This window comes from Mycteria americana, chromosome 3 (genome assembly GCF_035582795.1).
Source record: "Mycteria americana isolate JAX WOST 10 ecotype Jacksonville Zoo and Gardens chromosome 3, USCA_MyAme_1.0, whole genome shotgun sequence".
Lineage (NCBI taxonomy): Eukaryota > Metazoa > Chordata > Aves > Ciconiiformes > Ciconiidae > Mycteria > Mycteria americana.
Genome location: NC_134367.1, coordinates 90,343,806 through 90,361,437, shown reverse-complemented (window position 1 = coordinate 90,361,437; position 17,632 = coordinate 90,343,806). Strand labels below are relative to the sequence as shown.

The 17,632-nt window shown below is 40.6% G+C and overlaps 1 protein-coding gene across 1 annotated transcript in view; it reads left to right on the top strand.

Moving 5' to 3' along the window:
• The window catches only part of LOC142407562 (protein ELYS-like), a 57,814-nt gene that overhangs the window by 17,834 nt on the left and 22,348 nt on the right, over nt 1–17,632 (top strand). The window contains exons 9-29 of the mRNA XM_075497184.1: nt 772–904; nt 992–1,173; nt 1,612–1,673; nt 2,615–2,743; nt 3,978–4,068; nt 4,155–4,244; nt 4,407–4,547; nt 5,333–5,437; nt 6,206–6,299; nt 7,821–7,944; nt 8,063–8,119; nt 9,313–9,459; nt 10,219–10,406; nt 10,579–10,723; nt 10,818–10,949; nt 12,033–12,180; nt 12,266–12,416; nt 12,956–13,063; nt 13,573–13,768; nt 15,044–15,241; nt 16,547–16,976. Coding sequence (XP_075353299.1) covers nt 772–904; nt 992–1,173; nt 1,612–1,673; nt 2,615–2,743; nt 3,978–4,068; nt 4,155–4,244; nt 4,407–4,547; nt 5,333–5,437; nt 6,206–6,299; nt 7,821–7,944; nt 8,063–8,119; nt 9,313–9,459; nt 10,219–10,406; nt 10,579–10,723; nt 10,818–10,949; nt 12,033–12,180; nt 12,266–12,416; nt 12,956–13,063; nt 13,573–13,768; nt 15,044–15,241; nt 16,547–16,976 — 3,051 coding nt within the window. The remainder of the gene's footprint in view (nt 1–771; nt 905–991; nt 1,174–1,611; nt 1,674–2,614; nt 2,744–3,977; nt 4,069–4,154; nt 4,245–4,406; nt 4,548–5,332; nt 5,438–6,205; nt 6,300–7,820; nt 7,945–8,062; nt 8,120–9,312; nt 9,460–10,218; nt 10,407–10,578; nt 10,724–10,817; nt 10,950–12,032; nt 12,181–12,265; nt 12,417–12,955; nt 13,064–13,572; nt 13,769–15,043; nt 15,242–16,546; nt 16,977–17,632) is intronic.

Here is a 17,632-nt window from a genome sequence, read left to right as displayed (position 1 = left end):
CTGAAATGCCTCAGAAGTTGCCAATGAAACATAGTAAAGTGTGTGAGGATCCCCAAATGGTAATGATGAATGCAACAGAGAGCAGAGGAACATTTTGCCAAACCAACCGCCGCCTTGTTCATTGCTCTATTCGACCACATACTTTGCTTTACATCTAGAGAATGCGCTCTCCCCAGAGAAGACAGACCGTTCCACTTAGAGAGAGAACTTACTGAGTATAACTTTGTGAATGTTTTATGTCAAAATCTTTATTCCAATTTCCGGTTTGTTGGGGGTTTGTTTGTTTATTTAGTGTGATAATTGTGTTCTTTCATTCTGAATATGCTGGAAAGGAGCTACTCTGAAAACTTGTAATTGAGTCAAATCTGGAAATCAATAATGCCATCTGAGTGATCCAAGTGTATGTGATAATTATTTGTATGCTTTCTAAAAGTAGCAGTGTATGTGTTCCTAGCATAACTTTTTTGATACACTATTCATTTAACTAAAAGTCTTGATCAACTCTTCATGTATGGAAAATTGAATTAGCTAATCATTGTGTATTTGATTTGGCTTAGAACGGATACAATTTGACCAAGAAAAAGGGGCAGTAGGACTGAAACCTGTCGCAGAGATGTTTGCTATTCCGTAATTGTTTTAAATTAGTCTTAGTAAGGGCTGTGTTTCATGAATGATAGAACAGAGTTCAGCCAAACCAGAAAGTGGTGTTTTAAAAAATATCAGATGTATCGTATTTTCTACAAATAAGAAGCAATGTCTTGTCTTTTACAGTAATATCTCCTGACACCAGCGTATCAATCTTCAGTTGGCAAGTGAATACATACGGTCAGGGAGCACCATCTACTTACTTGGGTGTATTTGACATTAATCGCTGGTATTCTGCTGAAATGCCAGATTCACTAAGGTAGATTTTTATTAAGTTGTTTTCAATATCCCTACAAAGAATTCATTTGAAAGTCAGCGTTTAGCTTATGCACTTGTTTTCTTTAAGGCCAGAAGAATTCCTTCATGACTGCCCCTATTTTGCGTTGTGGTCACTGGATGCTGTAATAAGCGTGACTTCTCCAAACCTCATTTTGGATATTCTGGTACATGAGCGGAGCCTAAGTCGGGGAGTTCCTCCTTCTTATCCACCACCTGAGCAGTTTTTTCATCCAAGCACCTATAATTTTGGTAGGTGTTTCACCGCTTTTAATAGAGATAAGCTTAAATGGAGGTCAAATGCCATTTATTAGTTCACTTGTTCAAACCAACCCCCCCCAACCCAACTCTGATTACTAACTGAGTACTAACAGAGTATTTAATCTTGTGAAACATATGTGGCGGTCTGCTGAGTTTTGGGGTTTGGTGCTTTTGTAACGTAGCCTGTGAAGTGGGGATGGTTATAAAATGAAATGCCTTTGAACTGAAGCTCAAAGCACAGCACCTCAACAGCACTAGAGGTGAAATTTCTACACACAGTAATTTGTTTTAAAAAAGTTTGTAAGTAAGTAAGTGATGTGATGATCGCTTAGTTATATCTTTCCAGATACTGCTATTTAAAAGATGTAAACAGGTCATAACATAACTGTGAGAGCGTGGAATGTTGCCAAACGTTCATTGTTTCTGCAGATGGTACGTGCTTGCTGACCTCCGGAGTTGTTCATATGACTTGCACCAGCTTCCAGAAGGAGGTGATCTTTTACTGTATCTTGATTGAGAATGTCAAGAGGTGTACCTTTTCTACCTTTTCTACTGCACTGCTTTCAGTGCCAGAGACCATTTTATGCTCATCCTGCCCATCCACACGCATAATTGCAATTGTATCCTGCCAGTTTTGTGCAAATGGTAGTGTTTTAGCTCCGCTCTTGGGACTGTAAACCTACCATTGTCTCCTGTTGAAGCATGATCGGGGATTGCATGTCTGGAAAGGAATACAAGGTTGCTCTAGGAGCAAGAACAAAACTGTTGTGGAGGTCGGGGAAAGCTGCTGCTACTTTATTACCCATCTGCATAGAACTGCCTGCATAGGTCCTGAGTTAGGGTTTGGAACCCTGATTAGCTTGAAAAAGGAGGACGGAATGAAATTCTGTCCTGATTAGCTTGAAAAAGGAGGACAGAATGGAGAAAATGAAAACTTATTGAACCGTTTAAGAAGAAATGAGATTTTTTTTTTCTCCCAAACTTGGCCAAATCACAGCTTCGGAGCCACTGCACAGATTGTAACAAATAATTCTGAACTAAGTTTCAGCTCACTAAGTATTTGCAGCATAAATCAGCTTCTGCACAAAGCAGCATAGCAAGGGTCTTCCAAAGTGTGATTTAAAGTTGCGTGTTAGTTTTAGCTCATATAGAATGTCTTTTGTGTCCTCAAAAACACTTAATTAAGCCTTGCAAGAGCTGATGTTTTGTTTTACAGGATTTTTGTTATGAACCGTAACTGTTAGTTTGGCTGCCGTCTTTAAGACTCTGCATAGTAATGCTTAGTCAGGCTGCTAACCTAAAGCATATTGCTGATGCAAGCCTTCTGACAGTTTAAGTGAACACTTATGCTATTTCTCTTAGTGGTAATCCAGAACCTTAGTGATTGAATTATAATGCTGTCTTAATCTGTAGTTTGTGATTGATGTTTCAGACCTTGAATTTTTTAAAGAAATCTGGTCCTTCAATAAGCGAAGCCATTCATGACAGCTACAATAGGTGTCTTGTAGCCGGCTTGCTGTCTCCAAGGCTAGCTGATGTCCAGCCATCCACTTTGAGTCAGGTGAGTGCCTATGAGGGAATCGAAGGAATCAAGTACATCCATCTTGTCTGACAGGGCTGGAGAGGCTACAAGGCACGATAATCTGATTTTCATATTAGTTGCAAGTGGCGTTGAAATGCAGGTGTTGCCGTTAGTTAGCAGAAGTAATAGTATTCTTAGATCCAAAGTACTGAGTGTGACTGGGAACAGCCCTAATAGATCTGTCTTTAGAGACCCATCTATTAATTCTGTGCCACGGACACGCGCAAGGAAGCGTGCAGCCAGTGCTGGTCACGCGCAACAGAAAGCATCTTTCCCTCAGAACAACCTCCATCGCCGTCAGGTTCTCAGAGCATTAGGTTCAGTGCAGTAGTTGACGATGGGGGTGTCTCACTCGGACGCGAGCTCTTGCCAACGTCGGCTTGCTGCGCTAGACACGATCCTTTGCTTCCAAGGAAGTGGGCTGTGGTAAGCAATTACTGTTGCCAGCTCCACCTGACAGTTTCATCACCGCTTCCCCTCCTTTTCCCTTCATCAGCAGGCTCTTCTGCAGCCTCTCAAAGCAGATCTTCACTGCTGTAGCCTTTGCCGTGTGCTACAGTAGCCCAATGTGCTTTTTTACTAGCCCAATTTACACCCTGCTCTTTCATAGATTTTCCATTTGCAGTGCACCAACCTTTCCCTCCCACCTGAAGAGTTTCAAGAGAGATGGAGCCTTTGTGGTGAACAGCCCGTCTTCAGCCAGGCAGGATCTAAGCTAAATGGTCAGCTAGCTAGCCATCATACAGTGGAGCAGTGAGCAGGAGGGGGAGAGCAGTCTTCCCACTGCCCTCATCTTCCCGTCTGCTGGCTTCTTCACCAGATTTGTGGCGGTGTGTTAGGGCAAGTAACGCTTTTGCACAGCGTGGTAGGTAAACTCAGTTTCTTGGCAAGTTGGCCTAGCCCCTAGACTGTTGATTTTGCAAGCCTGATGTAGACTCTTACATTCAAATGAGATGTTCTGATGTCAACTCAGGTTAGAACTGGCCGTCAGTAAGTTGAAAAGTCAGGGGAAAAGTGTAATGTGTTCCTCAGACCGCCAAGCAGTCCGGCCTGCGGCTAGAATTAAGAAGAAGAATGTGGAATTAGTTGCGTGTGTGCTAATTGACTTTGTGGTGTCGGAATGAGTATAGCGTTAGAAACAAACCTTTACTGTTGATGGTTTGGGTACTGAAAGTAGGTAAGATTCTCATTTTCTTTTGTCTGTTATGTTTAGGAGGAGCAGTTAGAAGCGGTATTGTCAGCTGCTGTCCAGACAGGGTCTTTAGAACTTCTGACTGGATGCATTAAACATTGGACATCTGAAGGTAGTACTTGTTATGTTGTTTTTCTGTTGTAAACTTTTTAGTTTGAAATTGTTGATTCACTTCTTTTTTGCTCTCTTTTTTTAAAGAGCGGCCAAGTTCTGCTGCTAATTTACGGTTTGTTCTTGAGTGGACGTGGAACAAAGTGATCTATACAAAAGATGAATTTGACCAAATATGTGAGTACCAGTGTAGTCATTCTGCAAACGTAAAATCATTCTTTCTAACTGAGCTTATTCAGTGATCTGCTGGCACATGTCACTGCACGCAGTTCTTTAAGTGCACTTTGAAACTCTGGAATTGCTCTGTAGGCTAACGATTTAATATTTATTCTTGAAAAGGTGTTCCGCTGTTCGATGGCTCTTGCAACTTCATGGACCCGCAGACATTGCAGTCTCTTCAGCACTGCCAGTTGCTTTTGAGCAACCTTAGCACAGTCTTAAACTGTTTTCTAACAGAAGCACAAGAGCTTACTGAAAAAGGTTTGTAATAGTGTTGCTAAATGTTTGGAATGTTTTCTTGAGATTTGGAATTAGGCTTGGGTGGTAATTGTGGAAACATGAGCTATTGTTGCTTTTGATGATTGGAAGACAGTGACATTTAGCTGGGAGAAGGGGCTGGCATCTGAGAAGCTGGGACTACCACTTAATGTGCATGGAGTTCAGGGAAACAGTTTGCTGTGGAGTTCCTGCAAGGGGGTAGGGGAGGCTACATTCAGCAAGAAGCTATGGAAGCAACTGGGTTGAAATTACACCGACTGAATGTGGTACTGCTGAAAATTATTCTTTTTCATTCTTAGCTAGCAATTTATAATTGCATGCAACTATTGCATTGCAAATGACTAAAAAATACAAAGGAAGCATAAATGAGTAAGCTGTGAAATAAGTTACCTGAGTTTCTACCACTTTTTAGATGATAAATTGCTCTTGGCATATTGAGGAAGAAAGAATACCCCTTTGCTACAGTAACAATCTCTGCTGGTGAAAAACAGATGTCTTATTCATGAGTGCATTTGATAGTTGAGGCGTTGTTCGTTTTTTTTTGTTTGTTTGAACCTTTAGTGAATCTGCTTCTTTGTAGGGGTTGCTTTTTGTTTTGGTGCTGAGTGTGGGTTTTTCCTTCAAACAAGGAAGTGATCCAGAGTGAAAAATGCAAAGACAAAGGTTTCTACCATGTTATTTTTATACTTTGTATTTGGTATGATGGAGGGAGTTTTGTAAAAATGAAAGGAATCGCATAAGAAAAATCACCTTGTGCCTTTTTTCAGGTTTTGCAGACTTGACAAATAAGCAGGTGGTAACTCGCCTCGTTTCTTTGTACGCACGAGCGGTCATCTGGTTCTGTCGATCCAGCCTCCTTCCAGAGGGTTTAGGTAAGCATAAACTGTAATGCATTTGTAACAAAGGGACTATCCAGTAAGCGGTTCCTACGAACACATGCTTAGCCATGCTTTTGTAAATGTTTCGTCCATAACAAGTCGTGTTAGTTCAGTGAGAGCGTATGCTGAAGTTCCGTTGGCGAAACTGAGATTTTACAGGTTTTTCAAACGCGTAGTGTAGAATAATGCGAGCAGTTTCTTTCCTGGATGTTTCTTAGAAATAGCAATCAGGCTCCGACTTCAAGGAGTTGCTTGTGTCCCCAGCTTGAAATGCTTGGGCTTTTAAACAAATTACTACGAAACAACAAAGACTGGAACGCTTGCTTTTACAGTAAAAGCATTACCCGCATGTTTGGAACTTTTTCTTTATTGCTTGAGGAAAAAATACACCTTGGGAATACTTCTTTCTTGGGATGGATTATAAACCCTATTGTCAGCCTTAATTGTCTTACAAATGCTCACGTGACCTGTTTAAAAAACCATTCCCTTTGAGAATTGTTTTTTTTCATAGTGAACTTCAGCTTCCGCTACCTGTTCTGAATGCTACATCAACTGTAAACTTGAAATGGCACTTGAGACAAGAAGGAATTGAGTCTTGTGTCTTACATCTCTTTTAGCAAAGGCAGAAAGAGGATTGGCTTCTTTCAGAGTGGGAGACGTCTTGATGCTTAGCTTGTATGATCGTCTGTCTTTTTAGTCAACAATTTTAGTTTAAAAATGTGACATTACGTCCTTAACTTGGTTTTACTTTATTGCCTGTAGATGACGACATGCATTTGTCTAGACCTTTCTACAATTATCCTCTGATTCAGAGCTACTACACTGCTCATCGACAGAAGCTTGAGCATTTATCAAGGTAAGACTTACCGGAAAACTCTGGAACACTTCCCCTGCAAATTCAGAAGTGGAAGGGAATGGCTTTTATACCAACAGGTGTATGTGCTATGCCTAAAGCATTTGCCAGCAATGCTGTTGACTTCAGGGATGCATGTGTTCTGTTGAACACAGAGGTTACTTTCCTGGGTTAAAATGTTTACATATACCTCTGCTTAGTACCATTTGTTGGTATCATCATTTTTTTGTAGCGTGCCTAATTCATTGGCTAATCTGTATAATTTGTTACTACTGAAAAAGATCACGTGTTTAGGACAGGATCAGTCATTTCCAGTTCAGCAAAGCACGGCAATCACAGAACAGTTGTGTAGGACACAGAAGAAAGCACGTTTTTAAAAAAACCCCATCTCTCTCATGGGCTAGTAATAGATGGCAATAATTGTGTTGGCCTGAATCTCCTACTCACAAGTACATTTGTGTAATTTAACAAGACAGGCAGAGTTACGTGCGGTTGGCACACCTAGCACTCTACTGGCTATTGGGTAAAAGTCCCTTGCGAGTGTCAACTCTCTTTCCTGGACTAGCTTAGTAGCATATAGGCGATATGCCTTGGATTAGGTGAGAACAGATTTTTCTTTGGAAATGGTTCTGGAAACGAAATAAAGACCTCCAGGAGCTTGGGCTATGGCCCTGTGAACAAGATGCTGCAAGACGCGTTAAGGTGGAAGCTGCAGCGTAGTAGGTATTGACTTGAAAGTTCATCTTACTTAGCTTACTTCTCAAGTAACTTACGTACAGGCTCGTGTGTTCCTTGGAAGCGTACAACCTCTAGGGTGCTTTTTCTGCTTTTTACCATCGGGAAATTAAAGGGTAGCGTCGCAGTCAGCAGAAGACCAGGATGGACTTCTGCAGAATGTACTTTTTAAAAGTTCAGCCATCCGTAATTGCAATGATCTGTGTGTAGAAACATGCATGCTGCTGAAGATGGTGCTAAAATTTGCCTGTATGCTCAGCTGTCTGAGAATAACTTCTTTTCAGTAACAAAAGTGAGATGCTGAGAACAAAATCTGAAATTTCCATTATGTCGTCTCACAGCTGTGTGTTGGAACAGTCCAATTTGAGGCGTTGGATTTGTGTGCTAAAGAATAGTCCTGGTATTTTCATACTGTTACGTTTCCTCTGTTAGACAGTATGAGAGCGGTTCTTTTGGGCACTTACAAAACTTTGTTTGCACTTCCTTTGTATTACAAGTAATACAACAAAAAAGAACACCTGAAAACTAAAAGGTCATTGCAACTTTTCCCTTGGTAAGAGAGCTTTGAGGATTTCTACTTTGGACTCCTTTGAGAATTCAATATGATGTATCGAACATCTTCCATGTGACTGAGAAATTTCTTTCATGTGCATTTCAAGCCATAATCATGCCTTGGTACGTTTGTTACTTTCTTTTTGTTTGTTTGTTTTGGCTGGAGGAAATCTGTTAGACTGAGAGGCTGGAATTAGTATTTTCCTCTGTCCAAACCCTTGCTACCTTTTGTTGCAGAGGAAAATGGGATTCTGACTGCTTGATGATTGATGGAATGGTTTCCCAGTTAGGAGACCAAGTTGAGAAGTTGTGGCGGAGAGATGAAGGAGGAACTGGGAAATACCCACCTGCTAGTTTACATGTGAGTGTTATGTTCACTGAAAACAACAACAGTGACATCCCCCCCCCCCCCCCCCCCCAAAAGCCAATGATTTATGAAAGACGGGAGTTTTTAAAGAACTTTTACTTTTTCATTTCAGGCACTGCTGGATCTCTATTTGCTAGAAAGCATTGAAGAGAGCGACAAACATGCAATCGTATCCTTTCTAGTTATTTTTATTACACCTTCAGTATGCGCACATAAATGTTCTTAAATATTTGTCACCTACGTGTTTAATAACATTTTAAAATTTATGCTTCAACCACAATGCAAGTGAAAACATTTAGTTTTCCATTAAGTCGTAGACAGAAGCAGTGTTTTATGTCTTTGCACTGTGGATATGTTATGATTATTTTTGTTAATGTTTTGGTGCCACGTCTTTTGGGATATGAGAAAACAGGTTTACTAAGAAATGTTAAAGAGAAAACCCTCCCTTAGTTTTTCCCCAAATTTAACGCCGTTTTTAACTTTTCAAAGCACCCGTGTCTGTAGCAAATGGCTGCTTACTAGAACGATGCACTAAAACGTGCTGCTTCGGAGCAAAGGGCTTTCTTACAGTGGTGTACCAGTGCCTGATTTTTGCCAAAATCATCCGTTTTCCAGCACAGCTAAGAGTGCTTGCTTTTGTTCTGCTGAAAGTGCAGGCACACAGAATACTAAAGAGAGAGAAGAGAAAAGTCCTTGGGCAGAAACTTGATTTTTAAGCTGCTGACATATACCAAATTGCTTTTGTTGTTTGTTGCCTAACCCGAGAGGGGAGCTGAGAGAGCAAGGGGTTTAAAGGCTGTTGTAGCCCAGAGCTACAACAATTAGAATATGTCCCTAAAAACGGATGTCAGAAAGAGAAGATGACACTACCAACGAGTGATCCACGTACTGTTTTAAATCCAGTTTTAATCCTGCAGAGCTAAGTTGTACCGTAAGGACAGCATAACACGCATTGTTTTGTAGGCTCTGGGAGTGAGGGGAAAAAAGAAGTGTAGAATTTGTTTCTTGTAATAATTAAGCACTGGATGTTCCAATGTTTTGGATGGCCAACTGGTAGCTCCACTGACTCAAGAGGGAGCCTGAGTTTATAACTGAAGCATTTAAATATCTAAAGTTAACCTTTTTGAATGCCTTGCAGCAATCAAAGTGTATTTCTTTCTGGTTATTTATTCAGAATGCAATTTTGTGGGTAGGACCTGCCTGTCTTCAGCTTATAAGAGCTTCAAATGGCAAGACTACTACCTTAGTAGTTTCTGCTTCCTACCACTTTTATATTCTTAGTTCACTGTGTTTTTCTAAATGTAATGTGATGAATTTTTGGCCTTAGAAATTTATTAGCCTTAATTAGATACTTGATATCAGACAATTTACTTGCTTCTAGATATCACGCATTCCTTTCCGAATAAAACAGAAACTTTGGTCAACTCCTTCTCAGCTGCCTTTGCTATCCCTTGGGGACTTGTTAAGCTTATTCAAGGTTTTTGGCTTCTAGATCACAGTGATTATGAAGTAAGTATGTTACAGTTTAGTGACACGTACGTTGCAGTACAAAGCTATGATCCATAAAATGATTTTTAAAAACTGGTGCTTGGCTAATAACAGGTGATAAAACACGAGAAGCTTTTTTGTAATACTGCTACGGCATCTTCAGCAATGCATGATGATTTGAAATGTTGTTTTCATTACTTGGTCAGGAAATTGATTAAAACAAAGAAGACATCAACTGTAATGATGCTTGGTATCTGAATTTTCAAAGCCATCTGTGTAGGCGGTTTTCAGCAGGCCAGTTGAGCGCTTTCTCAAAAACAGGGGTTTGGGCACTTCAGATGTTAAAACTATGATCATAGCAGCAAGATTTGAGCCAGAAGACTGCAAAAGTGACTTTTCAACCTAACTCGTGTTCTTTCTGATGCTGAAGGTTGATTTTTGCCTGTCACAAGGTTAATATAATCTGTTTGCCTGGGAGAATAACTTCTTGTTTAGTAATGGGTTTATAAAAAGGGATGTTTGTATACAGAGATTTGGTTAACCTAGAAGAGAGTGACTTACTCCTTTTAAAACACTCACTTGGTTCTCTATGGCTAACTGAATATTTCTTCTGCAAATACTTCACAATTTTTATTTACGTGTCCTGTATGAAGTATTTCATTAGTTAGCCATATGAGTTTGTTTAACCCACATTCGCCCTTACTTGAGAGACTTCTGAATATTTTTGTTGCCTGAGGGTATGCATATATCTTAATGAGCCTGATCTCTTAACTTCTACAGAATTCGCTGGCCCTGCTCTTTCATCCAACTACAATCAAAACCGTGTCATGGCAGCATAGGAGAATTCTTCAATCCCTCATGTGCCAAGGGGAGCATAGGCCAGCCCTCAGATACATACAGATGATGAAGCCATCCATGTCAAGCAGTAGTGAAGTGCGGCTTTTCCTCACTGTGTTGTTGTCCAATAGGTAAAGACATCTATCCCACCGTTTTGGCCTTCAGCTATTGTGAAAGGCAGAGAACAAATGACACAAAGCATGTTCCCCTAAATTTCCTTTCAACCTTGAACCCAGTAGTTTTGGGGCATCTTTTTGGTCATACTATTAATATGCCTTTACATCTCAAAACAATCAATTGCAGGTGCATGGTGGAGGCTTGGGGTCTGTTGCAGCAACATAGCACGAAGTTAAACATAGAAGAGCTGCTAAAACACATGTATGAAATCTGTCAGGAGATGGGACTAGTGGAAGACTTACTGAAGCTACCTTTCACAGACACTGAACAGGTAAGTGTGGACAAGAAAGAAAATCGTAATCGTCTCTTTGAAAAGAGAAGAGGCGGAATCATAATAGAGTTTTGAAACGTGTTATTTCTCACAGGAGTGTTTGGAGAAGTTTTTACAGACCAATGCTGGTGTTCAGCATGATGACTTTCTTTTAGTCCACCATCTGCAGCGTGCCAACCATATCCCAGCACTACAGTCCAATCAGTCAATGAAGGTTAACCTTATGGTAAGCATAAAAGTTCTGTCAAGTGTGCAAGTTTCTGTTGGCTGTTACTAACCGTTTTTGATAGTACTCAGTAAAAATCCTGCTCTGTTTTTTACACTATTCTTAGCATGTAGTATTTCAACACCTTAAGTTACCTACACCTAATATTTCAACACCTAGTATTTCAACACCTGCAGTTACAGCTGAACCTAGAAGTTGAACAAAATAGTTCACTACTCCAAAGCTACTCTGTGAAGTTATAAATTAAATGTTAGAGACCACTGGTGACTCCAATGTCATCTCTTGTATCTTGCACGCCGCTTTATTTTTCTAGCTGAGAGCAGCCTGGATGTGAATGCACAGGTAAAATTTGCGTGGTGTTGTTTTTTGTTAGTATTACTGTTTCTGCTTCAAGTTATAGCGTGAGCTCTGCAAGTCCACAACTTGCATTTTGCCACTTTTATGAGAGAAATTCTTACCTAACTTCTGTTTCTCAAAATAGCCAGATTAAATTTTGTGTTACGTGAACTTCTGTTATGGATCTGTGATGCATTTGCTGTTTTGCAGAAGCACAGTTTTCTAGTGAATCAAACTTATAAGGTGGTTTTGGAAGTTTTAGGTCCCGCATTTGAAAACTTTTGTCCAGCCGGAAGGTGCGTGTAGGTAGCTTTTTCTTACTCGTTTTAAGACTCTGGACAAAGACATCACTTTGTCCAACGTGATTTGCAGTTGCCCTGTATATTCAGTCATCCCAGACATTGGCGTTTCAGGAAAAACAGGGGAAAGCCTGCTATTTTGTAAGCCATTTGAAAATGGGAGGTGATAAGAAGCATATCAGAGTAAGGTTCTGCAGAGTGCCGGAATTGTTTGAACTTAAAGTTGTAGGTTCTGTTTTTATTCTCGTCTTCCTTCCACTTCACTGAAAATACCAGGTGAAAAGGGTGTGTGCTGATGGGTAGAACTTGCTGCTGTTCCGTGCAGTGGCTGTATTTGAGTGTATCTGTAGAGGAAATTTATTCACTAATTAGAAATAGCACAGACAGTTCTGTGCAATGAACTTCTTGTGATGGGTTAACTTTTTGCTTTACGCTTTTCATTCGTCAGAATGATCGTGACCCTCGCTTGAGAGAGCGAGCAGTTGCCAGAAATTCTGTATTAGACCGATATGGCAAGATCCTTCCTAGAGTTCAAAGGAAGCTGGCTGTAGAGAGAGCCAAGCCTTACCATTTGCCTTCATCGGTCTTAAGAGAAGGTAATTTGTAGGGGGGAAATATAATGGAGAGCTAACAATCACTTTGATTACACAGGGCTGATGTTTTGTCCCTCTTGCTTTACAGTCGCAAGACCAAAGCCACTATCAACAGTAACAAACCAAGCTAATGCAGGAAATGTGCATGCAGGAGAAACTTTCATCAGTAATGTATTGTCCAAAATTAGAGAAGTCGGGGTAGGAAATGAGCAGAAAGCCAGTTTCTCACAATATGATAGGTAAGCAGTCTTTTAACAAAGTTTAGTCTTGAGCTACGTGCTTGGAGAGAGAGGGAAAAATCCATTTGAATTATGTTTGTGTTTTGGAGGGAAGGTGCACCTGAATAAAGCTTTGTTTGGCTTTTTGCACATATCATAGGCAACATTGAAGACTCAATACATCATAAGTATATTTGGAGAGAGAGTTTTTCGGCTATGATAATCTTATTTATGCAAATACAGATATTTACATTATGGTAAACGTGTTTAGAGAATTTAACGTCGCTGAAACGAAAGCAATGATTACCATCAAGCTCTTGGTGTACAGATTTCGGTAGACTTGATTGGTGCTCAAATAGTAATCTTTTACCCCTTCCTGCCCAGTGTCTGCTTCGTGTCTGCCTTTGTCACTTGAAACTAGGCAGAATTACAAAGAGCAGAAAAGAGGCTAGTAGTTGTCAGATGATTTTCCTACAGGTGGTGTGGTCAAGCAAACTTGAATTCTGGTATGTTTGGACCTCAGGGAATGAAAGTCAGTTACATTTTCCTTTTCATTCTAGTCCTCGAGTTACAGAACCACCAGTCATACCACATCCTCTCCCTGATGCAGAGTTGCATGATGCATTTCTGGGGACACCAGTTATAAAACGTTCACAGCAATGTTCCAGGTATAGTGGATCTACAGAATGACGGTTTCCAAAAGGTGTTGCTTCACATATATGTGTGTGTGTGTGTGTGCGTGCACGTGTATGTACTCTCCGTGTTTGCAAAGTGTCCTGTTTGCATTTAGTTTTGTATCTGTTAAAGAAAAGGTCGACTTAGGGACAGAACTAAGTGGAGAATTTGAAGTGGTGCCAGCACTGAAACGTAGATGAACTTTCTTCTGACAGGAGAATTACATCACTTGTGCAACTGACAACTGGATTCCTCTTGCCTCAGAGGCAGTGATTTAGGAAATTAAGTATGAAATGTAAAGAAATAATTAAAAAAAAAAAAAGAAAGTGCCTGTAACCTGTTCATGGGCCTGATACATGACCCCAACAGTGAGGGTTCACCTGTTTTTCTTCTTCATCAAATGTTTTTATTAGGTATCATCATCTCAGATTTCTTGCACGCAGCATGATTTTTGTCATTTATTTCTCTTTTTTTTCATATTCTAAATTGTGCATCTTAACAGATTGCTGGATTTGGTGGTTCGTCCTGTTCCTTCGTGTTCTGCAGCACAGGGTGGTAGCTGGCAGTCACCATGCAGAGCTTCTGCTTCATTCATGGCGTCCAGCCCACTGAAATCAAATATGCATGGTCCCATCCCAGCAAAGAATTTGTCCGGAGCATCAGAGCTGAAGTTACTGGAGACTCCCTTTGTGGTTAAGGTTTGTATTTTAAAAAAACAGTAACAACCAACCAAACCAAAAGCCTGCAAACTTTGTTTAAAATGAAACCACCAAAAAGTATTTAACACAAACACTGTTGGATTCAAACTGTGGAATATTTTCCATATTCCACATGTGGTTACTGTATATAGAGCTCTTTTGGAAGCAGTACGTTGGGAACAGTCTTGAAGAGGGAAGGTTTAGTTTGAAGTTAATTGCAGTATGCACGTTGTCCCATAGCTTTGTGAAATGCACTTGTTTTTATTGCACGGTACTTCGATACTTGATAGCTTAGACACCTGAAGATGCAATCTGTAGCTTAACCATCTCATTATTTAAGTGCTCAATAGCTCTGAGGAGTTTGACTTGCATCCCCACAAGCAAGAAGGTATATACTTCAGGTTCTCCATGCAGCTCAGTGAATGACAACTAAGTGATGTCAGTTAAGTGATGTCAGTCTCTGTCCAATTCAGTGATGGCTTTTTGCAGTAATTTTAGTTATTAATTGTTTGTGTTAAACCGTATTCCCATTCACTGCCAGCAAACTGTTACCATGCAAGGAAATAACATTTCAGCTATCTGCTTGGTGCTGATCTTTCTGCCTTTGCCTACCTGAACAAAATAGTTGTGATCTCTCTGAATTGTAACCTTTTTCTTCATCTTAAATATTGCCCGTACCGTTAGGCTAGTTTCATTATCCTCCTTGTAAACCCTTTCAATACTGTAAAATGTTTTTTGAGCTGAGGTAAGAAGACCTGAACGCTTCTCGATGAAGATGTGCAGGGATTTTTACAGCAGCGTCACTTAGTTTAGCCTAGTGCACGGATTGATTAATTAGTGAAAAAATAAGCTCTCGCTGTTGCTTTGCAGATTGCCATTTTGCATGGCAGCGTTTTCAGTCACTGTGTCCAGGGTGACATCTGAAGTTGTATGCCTGTTAGAAGAGCAGCGTAGGAATGGCAGAACTTACCGGCATGGCAGATAACATTGCAGGCAACAAGATGCCATACCCTTGTTTCTTCAGGAAATTCATTTGAAAAATACCAGTTTATGTTGGCATTTAAAAAAAACAAAGCCAAAGAAACATAAAAAGCATGGGTTTCTATCATTAAGATTATTGTACCTTTGGAAAAAGAGCAGTGCAGAGGCTAAACTTTGTCCTCTCTGCTGGTACAAACGCAGTTTGTAATTGAAAGTAATACTTTTGACGAGGGAAGTCTTCTGTTTTGAAGATTTAGCTGTTTTGAATTTAAATGTTTTTATTTCTTTTCATAGAGGGCTAAAGTTTTGGCCACATCCGCTTCTGCTTCTCCTGGGTTTACTCCTCGGTCTATTCTCAAATCCAGCCTTCGCACCACAGCCCCAGCAACTCGCTCTGCGTCTCCAGGACGATCAGTTAGTCCTCCTGTACGAGCAAAGAAACCTAGAGTATCTTTCAGGGAAGAGAACTCGAGTGCAGAATGGACTGTTGGGGTAAGCTGGGCTGTACTTAGGGAAGTTTACAGCTAAAGGCTTAATAGACTGTGATTTGATTTAGATTTTTTTAAAGTTTGCCAGAACTCCTAATATTGCCAACTGGAATTGCAGATCAGAATGGCAGACTTGAATTTGGTGAAAAAAGGTTATGTCAGACCTTCTGTAACATCACGTGCCTGCAGGAACGTAGTCATAGTAAATGCCAGTGACCTTGGCGGTTTGTACTCAAGTGTTGTTAGGAGCTGTGATTGTTCCCAATTGCTAGTTCAGCTTCCCGCTCTACCTTTTCAAACGGTGGTATGGCAGGAAGGTAAGGAATACAGAGCGAGCCAGTTGTTTGAGTTTGTTAAGCTTTGTGAATCAAAGATCTTTGGAAGCAACAAAAGTCATGACCTGCATTTCCTTTCAGTCTCTCTTTTTGCAAGGCTGGCTTTACTTAAATGATGGTAAAAACAGACTCCTGAGGAAGAGAGCTGTACTGTTGTGTGTTCTCTAGCCTTAAAGTTCTCGGTTTTGCTTCTTGCCTTGCACCAGGGATAGCATTCATCTGGCTGTCAAATGAAGTTGGTCCACCCGAAAGTTGCCCCCTTCTCCTCCTCCTTTTGTTCTGTCACTGGGATTCCCTGAGTCAGCTCATCGTGCAGATGCCGAAGTAACGTACCCAAACCAGGGGCAGAACAGGGGCGTGTGCTGGTATCTCCATGTATGAGCTTTCCGTACATGTACCAGCAAATTGCCGTACTCTCTTTTTATTATACCATTTATTGCCTGTTGTAAAGAGCTACTCAGTTGTAACAAGAGGCTCTGTCTCCTAGATGACGTTCTTGCTGATAACACAGCGTGGCCAGATGAATTGACTTGTTCCATGCTACAGGCATAGTGAACACTAAAATAGTTTAGTAGTGCATACAAGTTGAAAAGGCAAGCATAACAGAAAGAGAAATCTTGAGTTATGATTTTAGGTGTGCAAAGCTCCCTCTTCTTGAAAGCACAGTAGTGAACCCAATGAACAGCCTTGAGATGACAGTGTAAGCAAGCACTTCATCTTAATTCTGCAAGGTCATGGAAACTCAAGAAGCAGTCAAAAGTGTGATTAATTTTTACACTCAGCTTTAGAAGCTAAGATAGTGCTAGAATGAGAACGAACTTTGTAGCACCTTGCTTAAGGTGACACTTGTAAAACTTACAAATATCAGTATATGGTTTTTTGTTTGGGTTTTTTTTCCTTGCTTTGACCTAAAGCATATGCATGTTACTGATTGTGAACCTTTTTTGGTTTTTTTTGTTTTTTTTTTTTAAAAGGTAACAGAAGATGATAGAGCACTATGTGGAGCTTCATCTGAGCATCATCATGGTGTGGTGGAGGATGCTTGGTCTGAAAGTAGAGATAAACCAAGTCTGTTTACTCTGAGCAATCCTGAGGATGATCGTGCTGAAATGGAAGAGCCTTCCGAAGGCCTACCTGGAGATGGTTTGGAGAAAATAGATGTCAGCAAAGAAAACAGTAGCTTCTCTGCCAGGTCAGACCAAACTACTTGGGAGTATCATGATGCCAAATCACCTGGCGATTTTGAAGATGATGTCATCTTCATAGCTGCTAAACCAGCTAATTCTTCCACTGAAGAAGCTGCCAATTTCCAAGAATCGGAGAAGGAAGAAGACAGTGAAATGCTTGAAGATAAACCTTTCTGGACGGAACAACCAGATTCGTCAGAACCAGGAAAAGAAGCTGGTGTGTTTCATCCTATGATAACCTAAGTTTCTGAATTTTTCAACTGTCTTCACAAGGTTAAATTGCTGATGAGCGCAGTGGTTAACGATGAGCGTTCACGAGTGTCCTAGGCACTTCCTTGTCCTAGGCTTTTAGAATTGCCACTCTGGTTTGAGTCCTTTTTTAGGTATCCTGGACATTATGAATGTATACTGCTTCTGGCTGGTGTTTCTTGTGTGTAATTGCAGCTGAGAGGCAGCAGTGATTTGTGGGAGTTTTGAGAGGGATACAAGTTGAAAACTGAAGCTTCTGGTGATGTTTTAGGGCTACTTCTGTAGGCTGCAGGTTTTTGACAGCGAGTTTAGTGTACGGCGTGCTTTGACTACATAGAGTTTTTTGTTCCCTCCCTTTTTTTTTTTTTTTTTTAACCACCTCCTTAGCGCTCAGTTAAATAGTTTTCTTCTGGAAGTGAGTCTGCTTGTGTGTCTGCTTCTCACTACAGCTATGCTTGCTCTTTTTGCTGTCTCAACAGCTTATGCAGCCTTTGGCAAACCTATTTCAGTTGGTCCTTGGTAATTCAGCTCAATTCAACTCGTTCAAGCCAGTCCAGCTGGCTTGAGTGTTCATACGAGCAGGTCTGCTGGCAGATGAGATGTAGCTCACTAGCTGGTGAGCAG